Source organism: Microtus pennsylvanicus, chromosome 18, assembly GCF_037038515.1.
Source record: "Microtus pennsylvanicus isolate mMicPen1 chromosome 18, mMicPen1.hap1, whole genome shotgun sequence".
In the NCBI taxonomy this organism is placed as follows: Eukaryota; Metazoa; Chordata; class Mammalia; order Rodentia; family Cricetidae; genus Microtus; species Microtus pennsylvanicus.
In genome coordinates, this window is record NC_134596.1 from 2,548,594 (window position 1) to 2,567,260 (window position 18,667).

General features: G+C 50.5%; 1 protein-coding gene across 1 annotated transcript; it reads left to right on the top strand.

Moving 5' to 3' along the window:
- The first annotated feature begins 2,333 nt into the window (after window positions 1-2,333).
- On the top strand, window positions 2,334-16,023 carry Napsa (napsin A aspartic peptidase). The gene is made up of 9 exons (XM_075953134.1): window positions 2,334-2,502; window positions 11,537-11,672; window positions 11,756-11,879; window positions 11,992-12,110; window positions 12,615-12,814; window positions 14,180-14,302; window positions 14,395-14,539; window positions 14,919-15,017; window positions 15,697-16,023. Exons 1-9 carry the CDS (start codon window positions 2,429-2,431, stop codon window positions 15,934-15,936), a joined length of 1,260 nt encoding a protein of 419 aa, XP_075809249.1. The 5' UTR covers window positions 2,334-2,428; the 3' UTR covers window positions 15,937-16,023.
- Window positions 16,024-18,667: the final 2,644 nt, after the last annotated feature.

Sequence of the window (18,667 nt, forward strand, 5' to 3'; positions counted from 1 at the left end):
GGCATTCTGGAGTCACCTGAAGTGGGGGCCGAGATCAGAACTCCAGTCCTGAGATAAGAACAGCCCGTAAAAGTTTGTTACAAACAAATGCAGCAGACGTGACATTTGAAACTGTGTGCACAGGGTCACGAGGCTGAAAGTCCCCCAAGTGGCACTGTGTCCCTAGGTCCGTACCGGTATTGCACATCAAGTAGGCTGGGGTGGGGCCAACAGTGTTTGCTTAGCAGGCCGCAGGCTCTGCGCTCCAACCACAGCACCAAAAAGTAAAATCCACCGAACTTCTAGAAGACAAAGATTTGAGGAAATGACCTATGACAGGGGGAGGGGGAGGTGTTGTAGCCAGAAGAAGCAGCCTGGACAAAGGTACTGAGGCAGGAATAATTCTAGTACCTTCCAACACCAGGAAGGCTAGGGTGTGTGGAGGCTTTGAGTAAGAGAGCATGCAACAAGAGCAGGTGGAGGCAGGAGGATTGCCAGTTCAAGGCCGGCCAGGTTTACAGAATTAGTTCGAGTGAGCCTGGGCAACTTAATGGCACCTGTCTCAAAACAGTAAAAAGAGAGCTTAGGATGTGGCTCAGAGGTAGAGCACCTACCTAGAAATACCCTTGGTTCCAGGTTCTATTCCCAGTTGCTCTAAGGACTTGGTGATATGGTCCCAGTTGCTCGGCTGTATGAGAAAAAGCATTTTCTCCCAGCTGGCTTGGACAATACCATCAGAGAGGAAGAAACTACCAACGGTGGGTTTAGTTAGGACCCCAAGCAAGTAAGCTGCAGAGGTCTCTCGTTTAGAAACACAGGTCCGTGCTGCCACCGTGTGGCCATGGCATGATTTGCAGACTACACTTCATAAAGTTCTTGGCTGGGAAGTGATGAGAGGGTCCCGGAGTGAAGTGGCCAGAAGAGGTGAATGGTCAGGGTTGCTGAATGGGGAAACTAAGGCATGGTTCAGGAGAAGTTTTGTTGCAGAGACGAGGGAGAATTCAGCCAGAGGCACTTGGAAGAGTCCAGACTGAACCGGGCGGTGGGTTGGAAAGCCTGTTTGGATACAGGGTCCTGGCTTCTCTCAGCAGCCTCTGCCCTGACCCTCTCCAGCCCCTGTATTCCCCAGGACTCCCATGTCTAGCTGTGTTCCCCAGGACCCCCATGTCTAGCTGTGTTCCCCAGGGCCCCCATGTCTAGCTGTATTCCCCAGGGGTCCCCATGTCTAGCTGTATTCCCCAGGGCCCCCCATGTCTAGCTGTGTTCCCCAGGGCCCCCAAGTCTAGCTGTGTTCCCCAGGGACCCCCATGTCTAGCTGTATTTCCCAGGGGTCCCCAAGGACCTAGTTGTGTTCCCTAGGGCCAGAATTGCTCCACAGCCCAGTGTGGGGAGGAACTCAGGTCCTCACACCTGTATTGCAAGTGTATCTCCCAAGTCCTGCTGAATGCATTTTCAGTCCAGAGACACTACAGCTGTGGTTCTCAACCTTCCTAGTGCTACGACCCTTTAATAGAGTGTGGTAATCTCCACCATACAGTTATTTTGTTGCTACTCCATAGCTGTAATTTTGTTACTGTTACAAATCATAACATAAGTTTCTGATGTGTGACCCCCAGAAGGACTGCAATGCCCGGGTTGAGGACCACTGCTCTAGAGGACACTTGCTCTACTGACAAGAGAATCACTTGAGCTTAGCAACATTATGGGATCTTGTTTCAAAAGATAAAGACGGCTGGGGAGATGACTGAGCAGGTCAAGCCTCTTGCCACAAAACCTGTGGACCTGGGTTTGATCCCTGGACCCACCATGTGGAAGGAGGGAACTGACGCCTACAAGATGTCCTCTGACCTCTGAATCCATTCTGAGGTATGTGGGCACACACACAAATTAATTAATATTAATTAATTAAAATATCAAAGAGAGAGAAGCCCCTTCTCAAAAAAAAAACCCAACAAACAAAACCAAGAAAGAAGATTAGAAAGAGTGGGCACCCTGAGAGGCTGGCAGGGCCACCAACCTACAACAGCGTGTTTCTGTTGTAACCGGCCCGGACCGCTTACATTTCTGTCCCTTCTTCTTGCTCAAGAAAATCTGTGGTTAATGAGTCTCAGAAAAGTGAACTGAAAGACAAAAGTAGAAGCCGTAGAGGTGGCAGGAAAGGGGAGGGTGCTGGGTCTGCCCTCACCACTCCTTCCAAAAGTGCAAGTCAAACAGCACACATCTTAAATAGTCAGGTTCTGGTCCCCGTGCCACCTGCTGCTGAAGGACTTCACACACACACACACACACACACACACACACACACACGTACACACACACACACACACACACACCTCACGCGGGATCACTTCTGTGTTCCAGCAGGTGGTGGGGCGTGGACAGGGTGGAGTCTCAAGAGGAAGAAAGGGGCCGCAGGACATCTTGGCCTAGCTAGTCTCAGTCCCCAGAGATGTCGCCGCCATGGATGCTACTGTGCCTGCTGTTACTGGGGAGTTTGGAGCCTGCAGGGGCCACGCTGATCCGGTATGGAGACCCCCCCACCCACCTCACTCCTGACCTACCACTTGCCCTTTGGCCTGGGTGCACCAAGAATCCGAATTCTTTTTTCAAAGTTCCCAGACTTTTCTCCTTTTTAAACTTGTGTGTGTGTGTGTCTGTCTGTCTGTGGTGGCGTGTGCAGGGAGGTTAGGGGACAACGAATAGGTCCTGTGAATCCAGCTCAGATTCAGGTTGTGAGATCTGGTGGCCAGGTTCCTTATCCCCTGGTCCATCTTAAAGACTCTGTTTCTCAACTCTCAAACTGCGGTCTTCACTGAGAAATTTAGCATATTTCCTAAAACCCCACATTTTTTGTTTGTTCGGTTTGTTTTTGTCCAGACTGGGTCTCATGTAGCCCAGGCTGACCTCAAACTCCCCATGTTGAACTCCGGGTTCTGTTGCTTCCACCTCCCCAGTGCTGGAAGTCCCGGGAAGGGAACCTGGGGTTTGTGCTATGCAAGAACCGTACCCACTCAGCCACATCCTTAGTCACAGTGCCACATTTCTTGTTTGCTTGCTTGTTTTTCAACACAAGATTCCTCTGTAGCTTTGGAGCCTGTCCTGGAGCTTGATCTGTAGACCAGACTGGCCTCGAACTCACAGAGATCTGCCTGTCTCTGCCTCCCGAGTGCTGGGACTGTGGGCACGCTCCACCACCACCTGGCTGCCCCCCCACGTTTTTCTTAAAGACAGGGTATTACTACTAGAACTCACTATTGTAAAACAGGCTGGCCTTGAAATCATAGAGCTCCTTCTGCCTCTAATTCTCAAGTGCTGAGATTAAAGTTATGGGCCAAGGTATGGGCCAAGTTTTAAATCCAAGATATTCATTTGGCTAGGTGGGGTGGAGTGGCCCAGCATTCGGGGAAGCTGAGGTAGGAAGTTGAGTTCAAGGGTATAGAGACACTGTGTCCAGACACCAAGAGCTACGGAGGTGGTTCAGCGGTGACACACTTGTCTAGGAGACACCAGGGCCTCCATTCAATGCCCAGCACCATAAGGCAAAACAACTCTGGTCCCAAGGACCAGGACTGGAGACCTCTCCTTATCCAATCAGGATACATTTTGTGAGGAGGTTCCTTGGACCTGAGCCCTGGTGGTCTGGCTTTAAGACTCAGGCCCTCTGACTTTCCCTCCATTCTTGAAGACCGTGTCTGTGGTCTGGAAACTTCGATACCCCAGATTCTCACTTCTGAGAATCCAGGAGGTCTCCCCATGAGCGACCCCCAACACCTTGTCTCTGATTCTTCTCCCAACTTCTCCCCTTGTTTGCTTTTACCACCTCCCAGCTCTTGATGGGGGCACCGTTCCAGAAAGCATTTCCGTCCGGCTCAAGACACTCTGGGCCTCTCCAGGCCTCTTCACGGGCCTGGGTGGGGTGCCAGGGTGAGCAATGGCCAGAGGGCTACTGTGCCTGGCTCCATTAACCTGCTTTGGGTTTTGTTTGCTTTTTTTTAAAAAAAAAATCTGTTTATTGTGTTGTGGAGTTTGTGTGTATTCACAGCACTTGTGTGGAAGTCAGGGGACATGTTTCAGGAACAGGTTCTCTCCTGCCTTACAGGTCCTAGGATTGAGCTCAGGTCATGAGACTTGGCAGCAGGACCTTTGCCCTCTGAGCCATCTCACCAGTGCTGATGCTGATTTCTTCTCTCTCTCTCTCTCTCTCTCTCTCTCCCTCCCTCCCTCCCTCCCTCCCTCCCTCCCTCCCTCCCTTCCTTCCTTCCTTCCTTCCTTCCTTCCTTCCTTCCTTCCTCTTTCTGAGGTCCCACGTAGTCTAGACTAGCCCTAACTGGCTATATAGGCAAGGCTGAGCTTCTGGGTCTCCTGCCTCAACCGTTACAGGTGTGTGCACCACCTTGCCTGATTTATGCAGTCATGGGAGTGGAAGTTAGGACTTCCTGTATGGTAGGTGAACTCTATCAACCAAATCACATCCCTAACCCCTTTTAACCTGATTTTTAACCTAATATACTACAGACTTCCAAACCCATGCCAAGAGCTGTGGCCACACCCACGTCATTCTGAGACACACTCAGTCCCAGGATGCTCCACCTAAGGCTAGCAAAACATAACTGGGAGACCTACATTTTTTTTAATATTTATTTATTATGTATACAATATTCTGTCTGTGTGTATGCCTGCAGGCCAGAAGAGGGCACCAGACCTCATTCCAGATGGTTGTGAGCCACCATGTGGTTGCTGGGAATTGAACTCAGGATCTTTGGAAGAGCAGGCAATGCTCTTAACCTCTGAGCCATCTCTCCAACCCTGGAGACCTACATTTGAGCCAGCCTTTTGGTCAGGCCTTGAGCAAAGGCCCCTGTTCAAAGGCCAAGTTCAGCATATGTTCAACCAGCATTTGCATGGGATCTTAAAGAGGCCCCACCCGTTCATTTGTCCAGCGGCTTTCAATGAAGGAGGTCAGGGCAGAGTGACGGGAGTCCCTGAAGGAATTCTGCTTACTAGCTTGACCACATGACCAGAGACGGCACCTCCCACCACCTCCCACGGGCACTGGGCTCTTCCACCCTCATCACCAATCAAGAAAATGCAGCGCAGGCCAGTCTGGGGGGTCGGGCGCTTTCTTAGCTGAGCTTCTCCCTTCCAAAATAAGTCTAGCTTCTGTCAAGGTGATGTAAAACTATCCAGCACAACTGACTCCTCAGGTCGACACAAAACGTATCAGTGTTAAACCACAACCTTTCATTTCCTGTCCACCTCCCAAGAGCTCGTATTAATGCTAATATCGCATGATAAAACATTCTAACTTTTAAAAGTCCCAGTCTTCAAAAATTCAAACTTTTTAAAAGTTCAGTCTTCCATGGGTGGTGGCGCACGCCTTAAATCCCAGCACACGGGAGGCACAGGCAGGCGGATCTCTGTGAGTTTGAGGTCAGCCTGGTCTACAGAATGAGTAGACAGGACAACCAGGCCTACACAGAGAAAACCTTGTCTCGAAAAACAAAAACAAACAAACAAAAAATTCAGTCTTCGAAAATTACCCAGACTCTTCCTCAAAGTTCCAGTCTCTCCGGAATAATCGTAGTCTCTAAAATACCCAGCCTCCTACAATTCCAAAGTCTCTTTAGAATTTCAAAGTCTCAACTGTGGGCATCTGTTAAATCAAAACAAGTGAACTATTTTCCTATTCCAAGAGGGAGGAGCCCACAGTCTGGGCTCTGGGGCAGTCAGAGCCAGAAGTCCGGGACCCACAGTCTAGGCTCCCACGGCTCACCTAAGCTCGTGCTCTCCGGCTGTTCTGCTCTGGTCGGCCCTTGGTGGTCATTCCTTGGCACTAGCACCTCCAAAATGCTGGGTCTTCGCAACTGGGCTACCTCTTTACCAATATAGCCTCTTCTGGGCGCTCTCTCAGGAACCCTGCCCCTGCCACATGAAGCCAAGTCTCAGTTCTCTCCATGACCCATTCAGTCCTGGGGCTTGGAGCGCAACTGAGGCTGCAGCTTCACCTGTAGCCTCCTCCAGCTGCTCCCAGAGCCTCGCCGCAGCCTCGCGACTCCTCATTGCCTTTAAAACCAGCACCACATGGCTAAGTCTGGTGAGCAGCACAAGGTACATCCACACATCCCTCTGGACCACAGCTTCTATGTGTTAAACCTGAGGAAGCATTTCCCAGAAGATTTCACCCCAGGGATGCTGCTTCCTTCTCTTCTTCTTCCTCCTCTTCCTCATCTTTAATAGGGTCTGGAACTCTCTATGTAGACCAGGCTGGCATTGAATTTGCTGTGATCTGCCTGCGTGATACTCAGTCTCCGCTGGGATTAAAGGTATACACCACCATGCTGGACCCTGGTGTCTTTTCAGTTACTGCTAGTTTCTCAGCTCCAGCTAACCAGCATTCATTGTCTCAGCAAAGCAAAGCTTCAAGGTTCTTAATTTATCACATAAATTACCTTGACAGAGTTTCTTGTTTTGTTTTGGCTTGGTTTGGCTTTTCGAGACAGGGTTTCTTCTCTGTGTGGCTATCCTGAAACTCACTCTGTAGACCAGGCTGGCCTCTGCTTCCCGAGTGCTGGGATTGAAGGCGTGTGCCACCACTGCCTAAGCCAGATGTGTATAGTCTGCCTTGCTTTCAACATGCTTAGCTTCCAAGTTCCTGCCTAACAGCCCACTGAGCTCTGAGCATTCAACAGCTTCCTCAGCCCAAAGTCCAAATGCCACCACCGTCCTTCCCCAAACACAAGTCCCAGGCATGCCCTTGAACCCGGCACAGACGTCTATCTTAGTTAGGGTTTCTATTGTGTGATAAAATATCATGGCCAAAGCACCTTGGAAAGAAAAGGGTTGATTTCAGCTTTACAACTTCTCAGGTCAAGGCTTGGCACCGAGGAAAGCAAGGCAGGAACTGGAGGCAGGAACTGAACAAAAGCCGTGGAAGATCACTGCTTGCTCCTCTTGGCTTACTCAACCTGATTTCTTTCTTTCTTTATTTCTTTTTTTAAAAATTATTTATTTTTGTTTTATGTCCATTAGTGTTGGTTCCCCTGGAGCCAGAGTTACAGACAGTTGTGAGCTGCCATGTGGGTGTTGGGAATTGAACCAGGGTCCTCTGGAAGAGCAGCCAGTGCTCTTAACCAATGAGCCATCTCTCTAGCTCCATCAATCTGTTTGCTTATACAACCCAGAACCACCTGTCTAGAGGTGGCATTTCCTATGGTGAGCTGGTTCCTCTTACATCAAAAAATGCACAAAGTCTTACCCACAGGTCGATCTGGTGAAGGTGTTTTCTCCATTGAGACTCTCTCTTTCAAAATGACTCCAACTGTGTCAGGTTGATATAAAAGTAGCCGGCATATGCCTGCATGTATGTATGTGTTCTGTGTACATTCCTGATGCCTACAGAGACCAGATGAGGGCCTTGGATTCCATGAAACTGGAAGCATAGATGTTTACAAGCCACCATGCGGGTACTGGAATCAAACCTGGGTCTTCTGGAAGAGCAATAATGTTCTTGCCAGCTGAGCCACCTCTTTAGCCATGATTTTTTTAAATAGTCTTATTCTGTAGGCCAGGGTGGTTTGGAACTCATGGCAATCCTCTCATATCAGAGATTGTATATGGATTAGAAGTTCTCAACACCACAGTTGTTTATGACAGAGGCTAAGGACAGGCAAAGCCTTTACAGGATACTGCCACCACTTGGAGGCAGAGGCAGGAGGATTGCTACAAGTTGGAAGCCATCAAGGGCTACATAGCAAAACTGGGTTTCCCTCCCCACTACCCACCGCCCACATAGAAAGAAAAGTGTGCCTAATACTACTGCTCGAATGGACCACGCTTCATGCGGAAACTCTGAGGAACGCTGATGGCGCGAGCTGCTTCCCCTTTCGTCGAGGTGGAGCTGGGTCTCGTCTGCATATGCTTCACAGAAGAGCTGGGCTCCACCTGCCCCTTCTCCAGTCAGACCTGTCCTTGCTAAGCAGATCTTCTTGTACATTATTGAAGGGGAAGTTATGGTTGTTGGGTTAAAAGTTATGTCTAGAGTCTTCTTCCTTCTTTTTTGCCTCCTTTACTTCCTTTTTTGATATCTTTTTACCCTCCCTTTGTGGTACTGAAGACTGCACCTGCAGTCTTGTGCTTGTTAGCCAAATATTCTACCATTAAGCCACACTCCAGCCCTCACTGGAGGATTCTAGGCAGGGCTCTACCACTGAGCCACACCCCAGCCCCTCACTGGGGAATTCTAGGCAGATGCTTTACTGTAGGCGAAGTTTCCTGACCCCCAGCCGCTCTCAAATAAACACACTGAGGCTTATATAATTACAAATACTTGGCCAATAGCTCGGGCTCCTTACTAACCTGCTCTTATATTTTAAGTTAACCCATATTCCTTATTTATGCTCTGCCACGTGGTGGTACCTTTATTAGCATGGTACATTCATCTCCTGCTCCCTCTGCATCTGGCAGGTGAGTCCAGACTCCCTTCTTCCTCCCAGCATTCTCCTAGTCTGGATCTCCTGTCTAACCTTATTCTGTCCAGCTATTGGCCAGTCACCTTCTTTATTAAACCAATCACAGCAACACATATTCACATGATGTAAAGGAATACTCAACAGCACTCTACCTCCAAGCCATTTCTCAGAAAGACCTCTTTTTACTTTTAAAAATATTCACCGTTGCCAGGTGAACTCATGCCTTTAATCCCAGCACTCGGGAGGCAGAGGCAGGCAGATCTCTGGGAGTTCGAGGCCAGCCTTGTCTACAAGAGCTAGTTCCGGGACAGGCACCAAAGCTACAGAGAAACCCTGTCTCAAAAAACCAAAAATAAAAAATAAATTCATCGTTGAGCTGGGAGATGGCTCAGAGGTTAAGAGCACTGTCAGTTCTTCCCAAGGTCCTGAGTTCAATTCCCAGGACCCACATGATGGCTCATAACCATCTGTAATGGCACCTGGTGCCCCCTTCTGGCACATTGCATACATGCAAGCAGAACACTACATATATAAGAAATAAATAAATCTTTTAAAAAATATTCATCTTTTAAAAAATCTAAATTTTTGGGCTGGAGAGATGGCTCAGAGCACTGGCTGCTCTTCCAGAGGACTCCAGTTCAGTTCCCAGCACCCACATGACAGCTCACAACTGTCTGTAACTCCAGTTCCAGGGGATCTAGCATACTCACACAGACAAACATGCCGGCAAAACATCTGATACACATAAAAATAAATAAATCTTGGCCAGGCAGTGGTGGCACACACCTCTAATTCCAGCACTCTGGAATCAGAAGCAGGGGGATCTCTGTGAGTTCAAGTTCAGTTTGGTCTGCATAGTGAGTTCCAGGACAGCCAGGGCTACATAGTGAGACCTAATCTCAAAATAAACAAACAAATAAAAAGACCACCCACAAACCAATTTTATTTTCTTCTTTTATATTCTTTTGTAAATAAACGTTGTAGAGACGTTTATTTACAGTGCATGTACATTTACACTTACTTATTGTGTGTGCATGTGCACCGTGTGTGTGCACTGTGTTTGCCGTGTGCACTGTATGCAGGTGCACCATGTGTGTGTATACTGTGTGTGTGCACTGTGTGCAGGTGCACCGTGTGTGTGCACTGTGTTTGCCGTGTGCACTGTATGCGTGTGCACATGTGAGTGTGTACTGTGTGTGTGCACTGTGTGCATGTGCACCATGCGTGTGTGTGTGCCGTGTGTGGTGTGCATGTACACTGTGTGCATTGTACCGTGTGTGCACTGTGTGTGCGTGTGCACCGTGTGTGCACTGTGTGCATGTGCACCATGCGTGTGTGTGCGCCGTGTGTGGTGTGCATTGCACCGTGTGTGCACTGTGTGTGCGTGTGCACCGTGTGTGCACTGTGTGTGCACTATGTGTGCGTGTGCACTCTGTGTGTGCACTCTGTGTGTGTGTGCACTCTGTGTGTGTGCACTCTGTGTGTGTGCACTGTGTGTGTGCACTGTGTGTGTGCACTGTGTGTGTGCACTATGTGTGTGTGTGCACTGTGTATGCATGCACTGTGTATGTGTGCACCGTGTATGGGTGTGCATTTGTGCTGTCTCTCATGTGGAGGTCTGAGGACAGCTTGCAGAAATCAGTTCTCTCCTTCCACCATGTAGGTCTGGAGAATTATACTCCAAGTCCTCAGGCTTGGCAGCAAGCGCCTTTCCCCCACTGAGCCATCTTTGCAGCTGGAACTGTAATCTATAGTCTCTTATCCGTATGCTGCATGCTGTCGTGCTTGGGAAAGCCTCCCTCTTCTCAATTGGGTCGTACTGACTTCTATTTCCTTAGAACTTTCCCATCAAGTCTTTGCCACTTTTGTGATTTATTTTGCCACGAAGGGTGAAATTAGGCTCTGGCATTGATATCCTGCATCCCCGGGTGTGGGAAACAGAGTCCCACCATCATGCATGAAGTGGCCGAGAATTCACAGCATTGATATCCTGCATCCCCAAGTGTGGGAAACAGAGTCCCACCATCACGAAGTGGCCGAGAATTCACAGCATGATAACAGGTTTTTAGCTCCCTACCCCATCCCCTGCCAAGGTCCACATAAAGAATTGTCAATGAAAGTCTGGAGAGATGGCTCAGTGGTTAAATGTACTGACTGCTTCTCCAAAGGACCCAGATCTGATTCCAGCACCCCATGGCAGCTAGCAACTGTCTGAAACTTTAGTTAGAAGGGATCTGATAGCATCTTCTGACCTCTGCAGGCACCAGACATGCACAGAGTGCACACAAAACACCCGTACACGTAAAATAAAGTTCTTTAAATCTCAAAAAAAATTGTAAATGTAATGTCAAATCAGGGTTTCCTTTTTTGTTTCTTCTGTCAGAACAAATTACAGCTTACTTCCTTCTAAGTTTATGTGTAATTTAAATATTTTATATATTTATTTTTATTTTTTAAAAGATTTATTATGTATACAACATTCTGCCTCCATGTATGCTGACACACAAGAAGAGGGCGCCAGATCTCATTACAGATGGTTGTGACCCACCATGTGGTTGCTGGAAATTGAACTCACGACCTGAGGAAGAACAGCCAGTCCTCTTAACCACTGAGCCATCTCTCCAACCCCTATCTATTTATTTTTGATAGTTTATATATACTTTTTTGTAGACCAGGTTGGCCTCGAACTCACAGAGCTCTACCTGTCTCTGTCTCCCAAGTGCTAGGGTTACAGGTGTGCACCACCACCATCCGGCCCTTCTCTCCCTCCCTCCCTCCCTCCCTTCTTTCTTTCTTTCTTTCTTTTTTGGCAATCTTTGAAACTCTCTGGGATTGGTGGTACCAGGAGAACAGCTTAAAGAATCAGGATAGCAGCAGGCCTTTGAGTGTGTACCCTGGCGATGGCTTTCTCTTGTTGCGCCATGAAGCTGCCCTCAGCAGCACGCCTTGGTCATTGTGTAATACTCACTCTTTGGTCAATATTACAGAACCCGGGGACAGTTACCTTCCGGTGCTATGGAGGGTATCTACCCCAGGAAGGTCTCCTAGATGCATGGCTTTTTCAATGTCCAAATTTCCTCACTCTCTAGAGTCCCTCTTCGCCGAGTCCACCCTGCACACAGGATCTTAAGCCCACTGAGTGGATGGGGACAGCCAGCAGAGCCTCCTAGGACCGCCACCTCTGGTGACGAGCCCACCTTTGTGCCTCTGTCCAAGTTCATGAACGTGAGTCGCGGCTCCCGTGTTCCTGCCCTTGCGGTGGAGTACTCGATGCTCTTCCTTTATCGTGTGTCCTCTTGTGCCACCAGACGCAGTATTTTGGAGCCATTGGTTTGGGGACGCCCCCTCAGAACTTCACAGTTGTCTTTGACACGGGCTCTTCAAATCTCTGGGTGCCCTCCTCGAGATGTCATTTCTTCAGTTTGCCCTGCTGTAAGCTCCCCTGAGGAAGAAGAGGGGCTCAGCCTCGGTATCTCCTTGGCTGCCCTCCCAGGTGCTGGGTCTCCCATCCCCTGAGTGACACCTGTCTTTTCTCCCGAATTAGGGTTTCACCATCGTTTCAACCCCAAGGCTTCCAGCTCCTTTCGGCCCAATGGAACCAAGTTTGCCATTCAGTACGGGACTGGGCGGCTGAACGGAATCCTGAGCCAGGAGAATCTGACTGTAGGTGACTCCAGCCCAGAACCCAGGGTTTACCACCACCTGGTTCAGGGAGGGGCTTGAAGAGGCAAGCCCTCATGGGAGAGGGGGAGGGGATTCTTGAGAGGAGGTAGGGTCTCCTAGGGATGGGATGAGGGGCACCGGCTCCTGGGCAAGGGTTAGAGCTTCTCAGAAAGAGGCGGGGTCTCCTATGAAAGGAGGTAGGGTTTCTAAAGAAGAGGATGGGATCTCCTTAGCAAGAGGATGGGGCTTCTTGAGAATGGGCGGGGCCTCGAGAAAGGGGGTGGGACTTTTGAATAAGTCTGGAGGCTTTCTTTGCAAGTAGGCGTGGCCTCCCCGAGGAAGTGGACCCTCCGGAGTGGTGGGGCTGATGAGTGTTTTCTTGGGAAGCGGCAAGGATTCTCATGCAGATCATCTAGATTACGCTCCCATTGCCTCCTAGCAGGACCTCAGACATAGGCCGATGTTTTTCTAGAAGTAACTGACCCCACCTCAATTTACTCCTAGATCGGGGGAATCCAGGGTACCTCTGTGACATTTGGAGAGGCTCTGTGGGAGCCCAGCCTGGTCTTTGCTTTTGCTCGCTTTGATGGGATCCTGGGCCTCGGTTTCCCAACTCTGTCTGTGGGAGGAGTTCAGCCTCCGCTGGACTCGATGGTGGAACAGGGGCTGCTGGAGAAGCCCATCTTCTCCTTTTACCTCAACAGGTATTGGGTGGGAATTGTCTCCATACCTCAGAGTCCAGCTCTTGCTAAAACCCTTTCCCTTGGGAGGAGGTAGATTCCGTCTTCCTAAGGTCCCAATATCTAGGCCCTCTCCCTCCACCGTTCTCGGGAACCAATGAGTTTACTCAGCTCCCTTACAGAGCACAAATGAGAGTTTACCCACAGCAGCGTGGCTGCTCCTCCCCTAAAATCTCTCCCCAGCAGGGATGGTGAGTTCCCTGTAGCTCCGTAAATGGTGCCTCCTCTAGTCTTCCCCAGTCTGTATCCTCTAGACCCTCTCCCAGGCCACTCGCTATAGAGGCAGAGTGGTATGGGAGGGGGCAGCTGGGTACTCAGGTGGGGGGGGTCTCACGACCCTCCTCACCCTTCCAGGAGGGAATTAAACAGACAGCAAGCCCAGATGGGATGGTCTCCTTCAAGAGGCACAGCCTGATAGTGCCCAAGATAGTGGTTGCTGGGCTGGGCACACAGGCACTCACAGCACCAGCCCGCAAAAATCTCCTTCAGGAAGTATCACTATCAACACAGGAAGTCCTGTGGTCCTGCGTTCAGGAAAGTGCTTACCCAATACAGAAACATGAGGAGAAACCCCACCACCGAAGTGGCAACTCAGGACATGCCAGTGACACTCAACTGTGGGTCCACAAAGTCCCAGACTCTGAAGTCAAACAGGAAATTCCATGTGCATCTGACAAGTGCTCCACTTAAGGACCCTTACTTCGCCCCAGAGAGAGCTCGCACTCCACTGGAGAGCCCTGCCGAGAGCCAGGATCACCCATTACGCATCAGCTTTCAGTACCAGGCATGGTGGTGCAGGACCAGGAGTTCAGGGCCATCCTTGCCTGGTCCCAGTCCCCATCCTTAGGACCTGCCACACCCTCCAGCCTATTGCCTTGGTTACGTTACTGTTGTGGTGATGGAACACCAGGACGAAAACTTCCCTGCAAGGCAAGGGTTTGACTTGCCTTTTACAAGGCAAGGGTTTTACACTTCCACACTCAGGATAGGAACTCAAACAGAAAGGACCCGGAGGCAGGATGCTCCGCATGGCTTGCTCAGCCTGCCTTCTTACAGAACCAGGACCACAAGACCACCCACAATAGGCTGTATCCTCCCACACGAAATACTAATGAAGAAAATGCCTTCCAGGCCTGCATGTAGCCAACTCTTATTGAAGCATTTTGTCACTTGAAGTTCCCTCCTCTCCAGTGACTCTAGCTACTGTCAAGTTGTCATAAAACTAGCTACCATACCTACCTAGAAGCCAAATGACAGAACGTCCTATTCCTGGCCACCTCGGGGACCAGCAAACGAAACCCCAGCCTCTTCTGCACTTTGCCTCTGCAGAGATGCTGAGGGGTCTGATGGAGGAGAGCTGGTCCTGGGGGGCTCAGACCCAGCCCACTACATACCCCCCCTCACTTTCATACCGGTCACCGTCCCTGCCTACTGGCAGGTCCACATGGAGAGGTAAGGAGCCTGGCCTCGTGGGACTGGAGCTGAGGGTCTGAACAGCCAGACCCTGCCTCTGACGACAGCTCCTACCCCATCCTTTTCTACAGTGTGAAGGTTGGTACAGGGCTGACTCTCTGTGCCCGGGGCTGTGATGCCATCCTAGACACGGGCACATCTCTAATCACAGGACCTAGAGAGGAGATCCGGGCCTTGAATAAGGCCATTGGGGGATTTCCCTTCCTGGCTGGGCAGGTGAGGATCACTCCTGGTTCCCGTGGGTGTGCTGCGGAGGGTCTCAGGGGTTTGATGGCAGACTCTGGATGGGAAGCTGCTGTCTAAAGGATGGAAACCGGTAACAAGGAAGTAAACAAGGAAGGCAGGCAGACCCAGAGGTCCAAGAAATGGGGAGGGAGGAAATAGGTGGAAGCCAACATGCTTTCCAGGTGGGTGGGAGAGAAAGTCTAGAATTGGACCTAATGGGAGAAACCTACCTAACAAGGCCTTTCTACAGGAGGTTCTAAACACCTGACCACTCAATGCAAGCTGTACTCTAGGGCACTAGGGATCACCCAAGACACTTGAGCAGAGCAGGAACCACCTGCCCACCTTCACCGTTCTTCTTCTTCTGCAGTACCTCATCCAGTGTTCCAAGATCCCAGAGCTTCCCCCCGTCTCCTTCCACCTTGGTGGAGTCTGGTTTAACCTCACGGGCCAGGACTATGTTATTAAGGTAAGACGACTGCCATAGTGACATCAGAGTCACCAAAGTGAGCGTGAGAGGGTAGACATGGGGCTCTGCTTCACGGGGCTGCACATCTAACACAGGAACTTCGCCTTTAGAGAGGGAGGGGGTCTCACTGTGTAGATTTGGCAGGCCCAGAACTGACCTCAAACTCAGAGATTCTCCTGCCTCCTCCTCAAGTGCTGGGATTAAAGGCCTGTGCCTTCATACTCAGTCGGAATTTTGCCTTTTTTTTTCTTTTCTCCATTTCAAAGATTTTTATTTACTTTCTCTGTGTGTGCACACTTGACTACAGCATATGTGTAGAAGTCAGAAGACAATTTGAAGGAATCGATTTTTCTCTTACTCTGAGGGGGTTGGAGGATTGAACGCATGTCGACAGACTCAGCAGCAAGCACCTTTACCAGCTGAGCCATTTCATAGCCCTCTCTCTCTCTCTCTCTCTCTCTCTCTCTCTCTTCTTTTCTTTTTTTTAAATGGGTTTAGCCCAGGCCAGCCTTGAACTCCTCATCCTCCTGCTTGAGTCTCCTGAGCGATGGGATCACTGGAAGGTGGCACCATGCCCAGCTAAAAACACTCCTACTCCTTGTTCTGTTCTGGGTGCAGAGGAGACAATCAAACCCGGATCCCAGTGACACGCAATGTCCTCTCTGTTACCACCTTGCAGATTCTTAAGAGCGATGTTGGCCTCTGCCTGTTGGGCTTCCAAGCCTTGGACGTTCCGAAGCCTGCAGGACCCCTCTGGATCCTCGGAGACGTCTTTTTGGGGCCCTACGTGGCCGTCTTCGACCGAGGAGATAAAACCAATGGCCCGCGCGTGGGTCTGGCGCGTGCTCAGTCTCGTGCAACCGGGCCAGCAGGAAGAAGGGTTGCCCAGGTGCAGTTCCCCAGAGGACGCCCCATTTAGGGTACAGGCACACAGGGCTTACAAAGGCTATACTTCTTTCCAGTTTTTTTTTTTTTTTAAATCACTTTCCATTGAAGGAACTCATTTTGGTCACTTTTGGGAAGGGAAAATGAATGTCTGACCTCTAGAGTTTAGGAAGAGATGGGAGGGAAGAGAAACATTCTATTCTGCAGTCTGCGCGCCAGCCAGAGGTCCGGGAACAACAATCTCCATGAAGCCTCTGGCTCCCAACTGCCCGTAGTCAAAGGCCCATGCATCGCGGAGCATCATGGACTTTGTAGTCCTTTTTTATGTTGGCTTCCCGCCGAGGGCGGCCACAACCTCAAGTGTGGGAGGCGACAAGTCGCGATGACGGTGACAGGTGGCAGTGGGGGTGAAATCGGCAAAGGATTCCTTCTAAGGAGAAAGGTCACCATTCTGCGGACCTTGTGTGTCCTATTCTCTCCCTGGGGATTCCAGGGCCCCTGGATCTTTCATGAAGGCGGCCCTTGAAGACCCCTGTTTGTCGGGGGCGGGGTCTGCCTCTGCTCCGTTGGCGATGTCACAGCTCCCATCAGCAGTCCCTCACTCCTAGAAGTGCTCAGCCCGTTCACCCCTCCCCCCACGACATACATCCCTTCAGTCACCTAGACTTGGAGTGAGTATGAGGGAGGGGCAGAAGTTCAAGTTCTGAGGGTTGAAGACAGTCTACAGCTCAGCTTGTGAGACAGAGGACTCAGGAGACGAGACTTGGGAACCAAAGATTGCAGCGGAAGGACCCCCTTGATTCTGAGCTTAGGGGAGGTGGCAAGGTACTTGTGTTTTGTTTGTTTGTTTAGTTTTGGTTTTTGGAGACAGACTATTCTGTGATGCCCTGGCTGACGTAGAACTCGCTCGGTGGACCAGGCTGGCCTCAAACTCACAGAAATACACCTGCCTCTGCAATCCCAGTGCTGGGATTAAAGGCGTGTGCCCAGCTGTGTGGGGTGTGGGGTGGGGAGGGCATTAGCAGTGTGTTTACAGTCTTGGCTTCACTGAGACTCTTCCCTGGATTTTGCACTGGATAGGTTGGGAGGTAGGGAACGGAGCAAAAAGTAATCTTAGAAGTCCTGAAAGGGGAGATTGGTCTCTAGTGTCTTGGTCTTGGGAATAGGGAGAGGACAGCAGGAGAGGTTGCCAGGGATGCCAGAGGGTGTCCTGTGGGGGGCAAGGATGAGGATGAGTGAGGTGGACCAGGACTGAGAAGAGTCTCAAGAAGTAGGCAGACATCCTTCCTGGATCCCCTCAACTCAGTTTTGATTCTGTCCCCCTGGGGATGTCCTGTAACACAAGCTCCATCCAATCTATGGTCAAAGGGTGGTGATTCTCTACTGACCAACCCCTCTCCCCATGCCCTGGGGAATATAGCAGGCTTTTTCATGATTCTCCCAAACCATGACATGGAGACTTAATATTAGTTATGAGGTTTGACTTTATCTCATGGCCTGTCCCACTAGCTCTTCACCTGTTTCTTGTCATTCACATTTTGCCTCATTCTGTATGCTTCCTCCGTGTCTGTCTGTCTGGTGGCTGACTGGCTGGACCCAGGAATCTCCCTCTCTTTCTTCCTCATTCTCTCCTCTCTTCTTCCCCAAACCTAGATTTTTTTTCCCTCCTATTTATTCTCCCTGCCTGCCAGCCCCGCCTATTCCCTCCTCTGCCTAGCTATTGGCCATTCAGCTTTTTATTAGACCAATCAGGTGCCTTAAGCAGGCAAGGTGAAAGAGCAACACATCTTTACATAATTAAACAAATGCAGCACATCTTTAAATATTCCACAGCAGGGGCGGTCTTGGGAGATACCCAAGTTTCCCAGGTCACATGAGTTTCAAACTGTTGTCTAACCCCCTAGTCTTCTCTCTGTTTCCTCCTCCTTGTCCCCATTTCTGACCTCTGGGGGGGCGGGACAAGACCAAACGCTGGTTTATTTGGTAACTGGCAGAAAGTCAGGGTGGAGGTGAGGTGTGACAGAGGATTGTGATTTAGGCTTTTGTGACAGTCATATTTCCATCCTCTAATCCACCCTGGCTCCAACTGTCCCCTCACAGAGAGTCACTGCTTCTATCTGTCACCTGCCAGAATTAGGAGTGCGCAGTCGGTAGTAAGTGCCTCTTAATGGGAGCTCCAGGGTCTGGGGCGGGTGAGGACTCCTGGGTCTGCAGGACAGGCCTCACTTCTGCGACTCTACAATGATGCAGACTCAACTGCTGCCAAGATGGGGTTAGATTGGGATGGAGAATCCAGACAGAGGAACCCAAGACCCCGGGAGAGAGGACGACAGAGCTTCAGGAAGTGAAACAGACAGAAATCCAGAGAGAGGGACAGGGGCAGAGTCCCGGGGGGGGGGGGGGCGCAGAGACTCAGAGGGGAGGAGATAGAGACTTAAAGAGGGAGGGACAAAGAGCTAGAGAAAGGGACTGGCACCAGAGGAGGGAGACAAAGACCCAAAGAGAAAGGATGAGACTCACACACACAGAGACACTTAGAAAAGAGGAACCAGATCCCCAGAGTGGTAGGGAGAGGTGGGCGAACATTCAGAGACAACGGAGAAAAGGTGACAGAGACACTTAAGCGGGAACGGGGCTTGGGATGGGAATACGAACCCACGTAGCGCCTGCAGAGGGAGGCGGCGAGCCAGCGACCGCCGCAACCCCTGACCCGCCCTCTTCGCTCTCGCTGGCGCCTCAGCCCCCGCCGCAACCCCCGCCGCAGC